This window comes from Passer domesticus, chromosome 19 (assembly GCF_036417665.1).
Source record: "Passer domesticus isolate bPasDom1 chromosome 19, bPasDom1.hap1, whole genome shotgun sequence".
NCBI lineage: Eukaryota > Metazoa > Chordata > Aves > Passeriformes > Passeridae > Passer > Passer domesticus.
The window spans coordinates 525,798-537,803 of NC_087492.1; the positions used below are offsets into that span (position 1 = coordinate 525,798).

Here is a 12,006-nt window from a genome sequence, read left to right on the forward strand (position 1 = left end):
AGTCTGATAATTATAAGTCTAATAAAGATAAATGTCAGAAAATTACACAGAAATATAAGTGCTAATTTAAATAATTGTCAGTCATTGAAGACAAGCTCTCTCAACAAAGCCCTTCTTTACAGCAAATTGATGAGAGGCTAAAAGTTCCTATGATGTGCAAAGAGCTCTCAGGGCTCAGCAGTGCCTACAAAAGAATTTAAAATGCTCTTGTCCTGAGCTTACAGGGCAAGACACTCATGCACTGTGATTCCATCTACAGAACCACATGGAAAATTTTAGCTCTGCTACTCACCACCAGCAAGCAGCCTAAGACTTTCAGTAACCTCAAGTCCCTGACTCCAGGATTCTCTTGTGCTTGAGTCCAGTATGTACTGAACAGCTTTCCTATACCATCCTTCTTCCCATCACTGTATCCATTCATTTAATGTTTCTGCTATGATACCTAGAAATTTGCTCCTGGTTTGGCAGGAGCATGCCAAAACAGCTTTTCCAGTATGTCTGTTCTTGAGTTCCTCCTTCCACCCCCTCCCTTCCCACCAACAGTCCAAGCTGGCCCACCAGACCCAGACTGAGAGCCCTGTCTGAAATCAGTCATTAGTCACTTCTGTTGCTGTGTGTGGGTGAATGTGCTCCTCTGCTGTACTGAGAAGCAAAATGAAACACCAGAGCCTCAGTTGCCCATGTCTGTGCCTTTGCTCACTGCCAGCTTGAGCACACACAAACACCCACAGGTGCTGACAGGACACAGCTCCCTCACCCTCACGGGGCAGTCTGTGTCCCAGCATGTTACACACACCCTGCATGGACCTGGCCGACAAACAGGGCTCAGCCTCACCTGCTCTCCACCTGCTGCTGCAGCTCCTGCACCTTCTTGCACACGTCTCCAGCTATGGCACAGGTCTTGCCCACCTTGGTGAAGAGCGCGGCCACCTTGTCGGTGCGCAGGAAGCCGGCAGCCCTGCGCTTCAGCATGTGCAGCAGACATGCCTCCACCACACCTGCGGAGGGACACGGCGTCATGGGCCAGCTGCCCCCCCCTCCTCAGCCAGCACCGCCTGCTCGCTGCCCCTGGGCAGCTGTGGGTCAAGAGCAGAGCTGGGGGACAGACAGACAGGCACGAACTCACAATCAGATGGCGTCAGCAAGTGTGTGATCTGCTACTACAAGCACCTTGTAAATAATGGAAGTATATAAATAAACTGGAATCTCTGAGTGTCTTCACCCCACTTCACATGTTCCACACAAAGCCACACTAACATTCCCTGATGGCCACCGGTAAAACACTGCACTGCACTGTGCAAGACTGCAGCAGAAATCTATCCAGCTCTCCTGTAACCTGCTGCAGGGCAAGGAAATGAGAAATACAAATTTAAACAACCACAACAAATCTAAACAAAAAAGTAAGCCTTCCTTGCCTATCAGCTTCTGAAGTGAGACTGCAGATGACTCACAGAGTCATACAGAGGGATGAAGAGCAGAGCAGTTCATTCACAGGCAAGGGAAGGCCCCAGCTCTGAGTGCCAGGAGTGTGCCCAGGGCAGGGCAGCCTTCACAGGGCTCTCCTGTGCTGGGGGACAGCAGGCAGCCCATGGGACACCGCAGCTCCCCACCTTAATACTGGTTACAAATGGCACTCCATCTGCTCTGACACAGAGGCTCCTTCTGACAGAAGGCAGCATTTTATTGCACTTTATGCCCAACACTGTCAGGTGCCGAGCATTTCCTGAAGACTCCTCTCCTTATTGTACTTGAAGGCTCCAAATCCCATAACACCTGAAAGCCCCCATCTGAAATAGACCTGTCCTCACTGTTCAGGCCCTGAAAACTAACCCAAGAGCCAGGCCAGGCTGGGGCCACACAGAAACACCTCCTGCTGCAACCTGAGGAGCCCCACCCCGGGGTGCAGCACAATGGGGCAGTGCCCTGGGCTCAGCTCTGGCACCTCCTGTTCTGTTTGCTCAGGGCAGGAGCGATGGCATCAGACACACACTGAGCTGCAGGTCTGAGGCTGCTTCCCATGCTGGTGGCACTTGCAGCCAGAGCCTGCCTCAGGAGCCATCCAGCCCCTCGGGCACTGCAGCCTGTGCAGGGCACTGCTCCCTGGGAGGAGGAGCAGGACATGCAGGCACATCCCTGAGCGACCCCTCTGAGGCATCACACACCTCCCCTGTGCTGGAAGGGCAGCAGAGCCCGTGGTCTGACAGGGGCAGGGGCAGAGCCCGTGGTCTGACAGCAGAGGAGCCCAGCACTGGCACCATCTCTGAAGCCAGGCTGGTTCCTGTGCCAGGGAAAGGCTGGTTCCTGTGCCAGGGGAAGGAGCAGCCGTGCAGGGAATCACAGCGAGCGGTGACAGCACGGACACGTTCTGCACAGCACGCTCCAGCTCCTGTCTAGCAACCATCACAGCAGCTCTTCACCCAGCAACTGCTCTGCTCTGTCTTTCAATTAGAAATAAAGAAAAAAAGAAAAGCAGCTTTTCCAGATGCCTGGAGCAATGCAGCAATTTGATTCCAAATCTTAGATGAAGCAACCTGCCTTTAAAAATAACTGCAAAGAAGTGCATTGCTGTTGCTTAGGAAACAGACTCTCTTCCCACCTTCACCGCTTTTTTTTATTTCTTTAAAACAATAAAATATTAATGAAACAAATTTAGTGAAAAGCACAGGAGGCACAGCTTTAATTATTAATAAATGCTGCAGCTGCCACTGAGGGCAATTTCCCCAGTGACTGTCCCTAGAGCCCCAATATTTAATTATTCCATTGTGACATTTCTTATCACAAAAACTTGGGTAATATCTGTCCCCAGCTACCAATAATGCACACATAGGGGTCATCTGCAAGGGGCAAGACACTGGAATTTGCTGCTGGATTGCCTCAAAATGTATTTTCCACAGGAGAAGAGATTAACACTTGTCCAGTTCTATGTGTAAGGAACCCTTGGACTGGGGGCAGGTTACAGCCCAGCCTGTGTGACCCTCAGGTCACATCATTCTCCTACACTGCAACCCCAGACTGAGACTAACAGCACTCTCCAGGCTCCTTTCAACAAGAATTATTCCAGAACAGCTGGAATACATTCACATCTGACTTGAGCTGAATGTGCTTGCAGATACACCGTGGCTTTTATCCAGTTAGGCCACAAAACATGCAGGCAGGGCAGCACATCTTGGGACACAGATGCCACCCCATTGCAGCCTAGGGGACCTGGTGGCACAGGACAGCAGCAAGGCATCCCTCCCAGCCCTGCAGGAGGGTGGCACAGCTCCCTGGCAGAGCCCCCAGGGCTTCCCTTTGGCTCTGTGTCCAAGGCAGGCACTGAGCTCACTGCACCTCGCCAGCATCGCCCACGGCCCAGCTGAGTCAGAGAGGAAACCTGACACATCCTGAACAAAGGGGCACAGAGGCACCTCGGGCTGCAGAACCTTTTCAGACACAGAGCCCTTGGCCATGGTGCTTTTTGAGAAACCAAACCAGGGGATCCCCGGGAGTTACAACTGCACAGCTCAGACTGCTGCCTAAAGACACAGCACAAACTATTCCAGGGGTTACAAGAGCCTTTGGGACAGGGAAATGGGGTTATCTACCCCTTTCTGGGAAAATGAACCATTTTCCCCTTTTTGGAACCTGACACTCTAAGAAGACCTAAAAATAGATGATTCAGCTGTTTCTGGAGAAACTGCTAACATCAGAAAGGCAGCACTGGGTGGTTTTGTGCACACACAGGTAGTCTGTACACATGTACACATGCTTTTGGCTACAGGTACGTGTGCACACAGGGAAGTAACAACTGCACAGCCCAGCGTGATCCCGAGCCTGCCTACTGTCACTGTACCTCCAACAAACACACACAAAAACCAAGCACAAAAAACCCAGCAACTCATCACACACAGTGGAAAAGCAGCTCTGCACTGCGAATAAATCAGCACAGCTCAGGTAATTTTCTTGTATGGTTCAGTTGACAGCAGCCATCTAAAAATTCATTAACTCCAGACAGTTTTGAGGAACATTCTCTGCAGTATTCACTGCTGAATTTAATTAAGTGCAGATATATTATTGATTTACAGTTCAAATAATCACGGTGCCCACCGAGCTTCAGGAAATGTCACTTTTTTATGACTTCACCACAGCTACTTCTTCCAGGGTCAGGTGAACAGGTTTGGTTTTGTCCTTTTTTGGCTCTATGAAAATTGTGACATGACTTAATGGACTGTGAAATGAAAGTTCTGGGGATGGAAGTGTGGTGAGCAGAGAAAAGAAGGCCTGTGGAAGGATTATTTATGGGGTGTACTTAGCAGATGAGATTTCCCTTAGACAGGAAGAAATACTGCAGCTAAATACCTTGTTTTCATGGAAACTGTGCACAGGGAATTGAATTCATGAGGCTGAAGAAATTAAAAACAAGTGAAAAGAGGAGGATGATAAAGAAGCCATCAGATGCTCAGGGTCTCCAGCTGCTGTTGCTTTATCCTAACCACAGACCTGCCAGTTTGAAGCCAGTTTTCCTGCCCAGTTCCAGCCTGCTGTGTCACTGGGACAGGCAGGCCAAGCAGGGGAGATGCTGGTACCCGAGGGCAAAGGGCTGCAGAGGACACATCCAAACCTGCTCCTGTGCCCTTGTGCACCTGCACTCAACCTGCTCCTGCTGGGCTGTGCCACACAACTTCCAATGTTCAACAGTTCCCTAGAAAATGATTTTGAAAAAGTGTATAATTGGATAATTCCCAGTTCTAAAGTGGCTGGGAAACTTCAGGGCTGAAATTTGGTGAATGCTCCTCCTTAAAATCGTGATCATTAAGCTTCAGGATCTCAGCAACCTTCAGAAAACAGAAGTGTTTTCATTAAACGCTGTTAAGGGTAAATCAAAATTACTGAAGTTTCTCTAAATATTGAAAATTATCCAATTTGATGACCCAGGATCAAAGCAAAATGTTCAGCAGAGTTCTCTAAAAACCACAAGAGATTTTATTTCACTTCTCAAGCTAAAAACACATGCAGTTCAAAAACTGTTTCATTTCACATCAGAGCTAATATTCACTCTGTTTTTTTCCTCCCCACCACAACACACCACTCATTAATTTAAGCATCATCCTTGGAGCACAATCAAAAACCTTCTAAATGTGCATGAAAAAATATTTGCCTCCCCCCAATTATGATCATCTCTGGTACACTCTCTGGGCTAATGTGTTTATCAAGTGAGGTAGAATCTCTGTAAACTATTTTTTAAGCATTATTCATCATTGAAAATGTTTGTTTCCCAAATAGGAGCAGTAATACAGGGAGACTTGTGTTTTGTTTGTGAGAGATCTGCATTTCCATTGCAGATAATCTTAATTTTTTTTTAAATATCAATGCCAAGGGTAGAAAGCCAAAAAGAGCTAAGATGATAAACTGTCAGGTTGGGCAATGGTTATTTACATCTGTTTCTACAGAAGTTACATTTCAGTGAGCTAAGGAAAAAAGAGAAAACTGAATTCTTTGTTTTCTGTCAAATCTGAATATGGTGCTATTTAGAAGCCTCAAGGCAATCAGCTAAAAATCCCAAAGCAAAAGACATCTCTTCCTAATGGGGCTGGTTTTCAGAAGAACTGGAATGCTGTCACTCCAGCTGAAAATGATGGGAACAAAATTGTGTTTTCTTCAAACACAGTTAACCTTGTGCAAAATGGGATAACAAGTCATCCTGAGAGCAGTGAAGGACATGGGCTCAGGACTCAGCCCGTGCTGTGGCTAACCCTGGGTCATTAGCAGTGAGCACCCCTGCAGCTCTCACAGCAGCCATCCCAAACACCCTGGGTACCTGCTCCCCGGGAGTCTCCAGCCACATCCATGTCCAAGCATTCCTGGTTTCCCACTGCCAGCGTGCATGGAGACCCATCCATGACCCCAGCTGAAGCTCTCTGATTGTGCTCCCTAAAATTTCACACCTTACCAGACCTTGGCTGCAGAAAATCCAGCCACACAAGAGCTTTCCTCCTGCCTCCCACCCCAGAATGAGCAGAGTGCTCATCTGCTGGGAAGCAGCTGTGGAACTGCTCCATACAGAGTCCAGTCTCAGTGTTTTGCACGTTCATTGAGGATGATCCTGTCATACACTGGATGGGCTCTGACCTGTGAAGAGGACCCCAGAGCCACTCTGATTCTCAGAGCACACCAGTCCTTTTGCTGTGAACAGATACTTGGTGACACAGAACTATTTCAAATAACAATTCCCTCTACTTATTTTTGAAGAAGGAAGCATCTTACACTGATGATTATCCAAGTCTAGGTGCCCCAGGGCTCTGTGAAAGGAAGCTGCAAAGATGGAGACAGGGCCCACACAGCAGATCTGAGTGTGGAACTACAGCCTGAAGCACAGACATCTCAGAAGCACTTGTGGGTGATAGCTCTCCTTGCTCTGTTTCTGAGAACAATAAATGCTCATGCAGTCCTGATGTAGACAGACACTGCAGGAGAGCAGAAGCACCAGTGTAAGACACAAATGCCAGCTCAGGAGTGCTTCACAAAAGCAGCCATGGAGTCAGGCTCTGACCTGCCACGGCCCAGCACAAGTCAAGGCTGTATTTGAGTCTCTGAGTGAAGGAAACACTGAAAGAGCTGCTGTACAACTTACAGGGGCACCCAGGAGAAGCTGTACTGAGAAGAAGCAGTATGACAGCACTCCCCTACCACCTGCACACTGTGCTTCTAGACCTGGAAGTCACCCCCACAGGAGAAGGCTGGACCTGCAGAGCTGGCCAAGGGACTCACAGCACTGCATGGCTGTGGGTCTGTTTGTGCTTGGACCTCCTCACCCACCACGGCCAGAACCACCACAGGGTTCACAGGCTGCCCAGCCTTCCCAGAGCAGACTGGCAGGCTGTGCTCAGGCAAGTGTCCCTTCTCTCTGGGTGGCAGATGTCCCTGCAAGGCCCCAGGCCACCTCTCTGATGCATTATTCACACAGAGAAAGCACCAAGAACTGCTCACTAATGGGAATTCATTACCTCCCAAGCTCCCCCGGGCAAGCACCACATCCTTCTTTTGTCTGAAGGGCTGCACATATGACTAAACACAGTCTCAGACCCCATACAAACCCTCAGTTAATATCCAGATCCAGCTCTGCAGTCAAGCCCTGTCACCTCTCCCAGGGCATGACTGGACAGATCGTGATGTGGTGTTGTTCTTCTTTTTTTAAGATCTGTGTTATTTAAACACAGCATTACCCAGAAAAAAAAACCAGCCATTTTCATCAGTTAATAAGAGGGGAAAAGCAACAGGCATAATGGGATGGAAAATGAAAAAGTTGAGGTTAATGGAGCTAAATCAACAGGGCTGGCTCAACCCTAGGGCTGAGCCAGCCAAGCTTCCTCAGCTCCTCCAGGAGAGGCTTTTTGCTCCTCTTCTCTGCACCTGGAACTGCAGCCTCTGCAGCAAAGATCCTCAACAAATCTGTCAGGACAGAGCAGTAATGTAACACCCAGAAACAGCAAATTTTCTCCTTGGGTTCAAAAGGGGAAAAGCATTTCTGGTCTGTAAGTCTGGTCTAGACACAGTTTTAGAACAGATTTGGAAGGCAAAGATTATTCAATGACACTGAAGGAAAGGAAAACCAAATACCTCCAATTGTCTTTGAAGTGAAGGACTGTAAATTAAATGTTAGTAACGGAAGATAGGAAGAAATAGCACATGTCAAGCATCCAAAGTATACCAAAAAAGCCACAAAGTATCAAGAAAACAAAAAGAAGATGGGAATTTTTTTGTTTTCTTTGATAGAAGAGCCTCAACGTCTTAGAAGATTTGAGTTCAGATTGAGGAACAGGAAAGGACCTGGTGATGCCCTGCCATAAACCCACCCACAGCTGCACAGCTCTGGTGCATCCCCAGGAACAGCAGTGGCTTCCCCCAGCTCCCTCCTCTCCCCCACATCCCAAGGGACATGTGCAATGCCAGCCTCAAACAAGGTTTACAAGAAGCCCCAAGCACAACATTAAATACCATTCTGCAGCTCAAATCACAACTGGCCTTTTCAGTTCAGCCACCAAGGGATTCTGCACATTTTAATTAACGGGTTTAATTACTGGTAGCAGGTTTATTATTCAGGCCAAAAAATGCTTTTCGTGCCATTCATCCCTTCCTTAATTTGAACTGAAATCTCATTGAAAAGCCAAATTCTGCATGTTTAACAGTTACTATTTTTACTCATGTTTACTACTAACCTTTCCCCAAAACACAGTAAGTGTATTCCCTCTGCCAAGCTGGCATGCTGGATTTCCACCTAAACAACATATATTTTGATTGTGACACACACCAACTGTCCATAGCCCACCTGAATACTATGGTGATTAGTTTATAGCATGGGGAATTCAGGATTATTTAATATATTCAAAATATGATTCTAAGAGAACAAACTACTAAGACTCATTTCAAAGTAGGTATTGGAAATGCAGAGATCATCTGGGTATCCATGTCTGAGGCACTCATGAAAAAACCCTGTCTGCAGTATGAAGCTGACTTAAACAAGTTTTTAATTGCTTCAAGCAGCATGTTTTGTCAGACTAAAGGTGGGCAGCCACACAGCAAAGGCTCAGCAAACTGCAGGCAGCTTTTGGACAAACACTGGAGGCGTAATGTGCTGCACTGCAAACCCTGTAAATACACTTGAGGGAAGAGCAGAGACAGAGATGCTTGGCCTTCCCCTTTCCTTGGAGCTGCTGGGCAGGCAAGGGCAGTGCAGCTGCAGGGCAGGCTGGGCAGCTGCAGGGCAGGCTGGGCAGCTGCAGGGCAGGCTGGGCAGCAGGAGCTGCAGCAGCAGCAGGAGCTGCCCTGGCCCTGCCACAGAGAGAGGTGCTCAGGGCAGGTTGGGCAGGCTGGCAGGAGGGCAGCAGGAGCTGAGGGCAGGCTGGCAGGAGGGCAGGCTGGCAGCAGGAGCTGCAGCAGCAGCAGGAGCTGCCCTGGCCCTGCCGCAGAGCTCTGCCAGCCCCACGTCAGTGGCAGCTGCTGTTCCCAAGGAAACGTCTCGGAGCCCCGGCTGCCACGGCCACAGCCAGCTCCCAGCAGAAGCTGCTCCAAGCACTGGCAGCCCTGCGCTGTCCCCTGGCTGGGCACACAGCCCCAGTGGAACTGGCTGCAGAACCCCAGCCCACAGGGATTCAGAACTTTGTCCTGCAATGGCACACATCAGCCACGGGCCAAATGGAGCTGCTGTGGCTCTGAACCACAGCCAGACCTCCTGGAAAGCACAGGGGATGACAGAGCCCTGGGAGGTGACTTAGGCTGGTTATACACTGGGTTGGGAACAAATACAGAACCTGCTGCACTCACTGCTTCCCCACAAGGATGAAAACATCAGCACTGTTCTCCTTCTCCCAGAGCACCCAGGCAGAGAGCACAGGCTGGAGCAGAGCCCTCGTGGTCACAAATCCCTCCTGCTGCATGAGCTGACCTGCACCATTCCTCCAGGCCAGCAAGGGTGGCACAGAGCTGGAGCATTTCCCAGGACAAGGGGCACGTGACATTTAATTGGCACCTTCAGCCATCTAGGACCTAGGGCAGCTAGGAACTCTTCAGTTACTGATGCACAGAGACCCTGAAATCAGCCATCATGTATTTAAGAGGCTCTTGCTAAACTCAGCCTAGCAGGAGAGTAAAATGATTCACAGGAATTCTATATTTATAATGAAGATTCACCAAAAATGACTCATGTACTGAACCAATCTAATTTTAAATAGAAGGGAAAAACCTCTTGAAGAGTCACACGAAACTGGAGTGGGGGAGGGAAGAGAACTGTACACACAGGAGAGCACCAGCCAGGAGCTGTTAGCCAAATCTGCTGGAAGGGATTTCTCCATTCAATCGGCCAAAGAAAAAACAGAACATTCAGCTTCACCTTCTTCTGGTTTAGAGTTAATCAAGGCCTCCATTCAAAGCAGCAGCAGGCTGGAGCCCTGCTTTAGGACAGGTAGGATTGCTGGGCAATAAAGAGGCAGCTCAGTGCAGAGCTATTAGTTCTTCAGACCATGAAGAATTCAGAACACAAAACCAGCTGGAATCACAGTAGGAGGATGAGAGAAGTATGAAGACTTTAAAGTATTGCTGATTTTGGCCAAGCAGAAACAGCTGCCACCCCACACCCTGTTACACCAACAATGCAGCACAGCTTCCAGGACAGGACCCCAGGACAGGACCCCAGGAACAGAGAGCAGGCAGACCACACTGGGAGCTCCCTGGAACACACAGCCAGCCTCAGCAAGGCCACCTGGCATCTTCACTGGGTACTTGGATAATGACATTTCAGCAAGAGTTACTTTACAATTTGTAATGTAAACACAAATGTAGCAAATGCAGAGGTGAAATGGGCCTGAACAGCATGATTTCTAGTATCTAAATCCCTGCATTTACCTCTGACAGCAGAGAAAATAAATGTCTAGAGGAAAAGTAAGGTTAGGCAGCACTAGCTCTCCCCGTGACATTTACCGCATAAGGCGATGATGTGACTGCTGTCTTCATGTACAAATTTCCGGGTGACAGCTTCTTCCATGATCTGCTTTACCTAAAATGAAAAGAGAGGAATGATTGTATGATCCCAACAAAATCAGCACGGCACTTGGGAGTTTCAGTTTCAACCACTGCTTGTCCCTTCCCCTCACCAACTCCCTCACATCCCATTTTGCAGGGAAGAATGGATTTAAGGAGGGAAGGGGCTTATAATAGCATGAGAAAGCCTCTGGCAGAACAAGGACAGGTCTGTTTGGGGTGTGCCCCCATAAAAGGCAGATTTCAGTGTGCCCACAGTACCCTCCAGAGAACTTCTCCAGCGTAAGTTTTGAAGAGCTGTGAAAGACTTTTAACATGATTCATCCTTGGCCTTCACACAGTCTCTTCTGCTCATGAAACCAGACTGTGCTGCTATGTCCCATTTCCACTTGCGCCATTCTGCTCTTTTTCAAGCACAAAGCATCCCTGAGTGACACGGGCACACATTCCCAGAGAGGTTTAGGGCCACTTTCCCCCTACCTGGGGAACAGGGAACATGCCACAGCAATTACAAATTATGCCTTCCAAGCTCTGTTGCACCAGACAGTATACAAAATTATTACAGTACCTACAGAGAAGGCAGTGCCTGCAGTTTTCACTTCAAGACACGATTTAGCAATCGTAGCAAATAAAATTACACTTATCACACTTCTTAATGATTTAAAACAAAGTTCCTTTCCAGTTTCAGGGCTCAAGATGTGTGAAGCTCCAGAGGGAAATCACTGCAAATTACTGACTTTCAAAAATTAAAGAAGAAACAGACAATTCTTACAATGAGGCTCTTGGCAAGAGGCTGTAGTCACCCTCCATTCATCTGCCAGTGATTTCTCCCCAATGGTTTCCTCAGCCTGACACCACATGAAACCTCATTGTTTTCCAACTCATCACCAACTCATTTATCAGACACTCATTTCCTCCTGGCCGTGGAGAGCTCGCTCTCTTCCATACACAAATTAACCATCATTTTTGATTTCTCTCATTTGTGAGCTACAATTACAGGGTTATGACACTCTGACTGAACACATGCCAATTCACTTTCAATATAGGAAAGTGCGTGCTACCATGGTAGAAGACTCAAGCAGACACTCTCTTCCTCCAACATTTAGAGCTAACTGGGTAGCACTCCATGGCACTGACACATCCCAAGGTTTGAGCTTTCCCCCTCAGTGCTGGAGCAGGAGAAGCTGCAGGTGCAGTGCTCCATCGACAGCTGGGCTCTGCAGCTGCCTGTGGAGGTGCCTTCTCCACTTTGAAGGGCTTCCTCCTCCAGCAAGACCATCTGTGAGACCAATTCTGGATGCTGTAATTAAACATCCCCTCCCCCAGAAATCATCCTGGGGCCTCTGTGCCCACTCTACACCCCCAGCCCGGCTGGCAGCAGGCTGCAGCTCTGGCACTTGCTGCACGAGCCTTTCAACACATGGCATTTGCCTCGCTCCAAATTCTGGATCAAGTGGATCCTCCAGAATTTGTGCTCCTTATCAAACAGAAGCC

The 12,006-nt window shown here is 48.5% G+C and overlaps 1 protein-coding gene across 6 annotated transcripts in view; it reads right to left on the reverse strand.

Moving 5' to 3' along the window:
• The window catches only part of SGSM2 (small G protein signaling modulator 2), a 37,671-nt gene that overhangs the window by 20,602 nt on the left and 5,063 nt on the right, over positions 1-12,006 (reverse strand). For all 6 annotated transcript variants that reach the window (XM_064394828.1, XM_064394824.1, XM_064394827.1 and 3 more), the window contains exons 2-3: positions 10,453-10,528; positions 836-998 (exon numbers count right to left, since the gene is read on the reverse strand). In XM_064394828.1, coding sequence (XP_064250898.1) covers positions 836-998; positions 10,453-10,528 — 239 coding nt within the window. The remainder of the gene's footprint in view (positions 1-835; positions 999-10,452; positions 10,529-12,006) is intronic.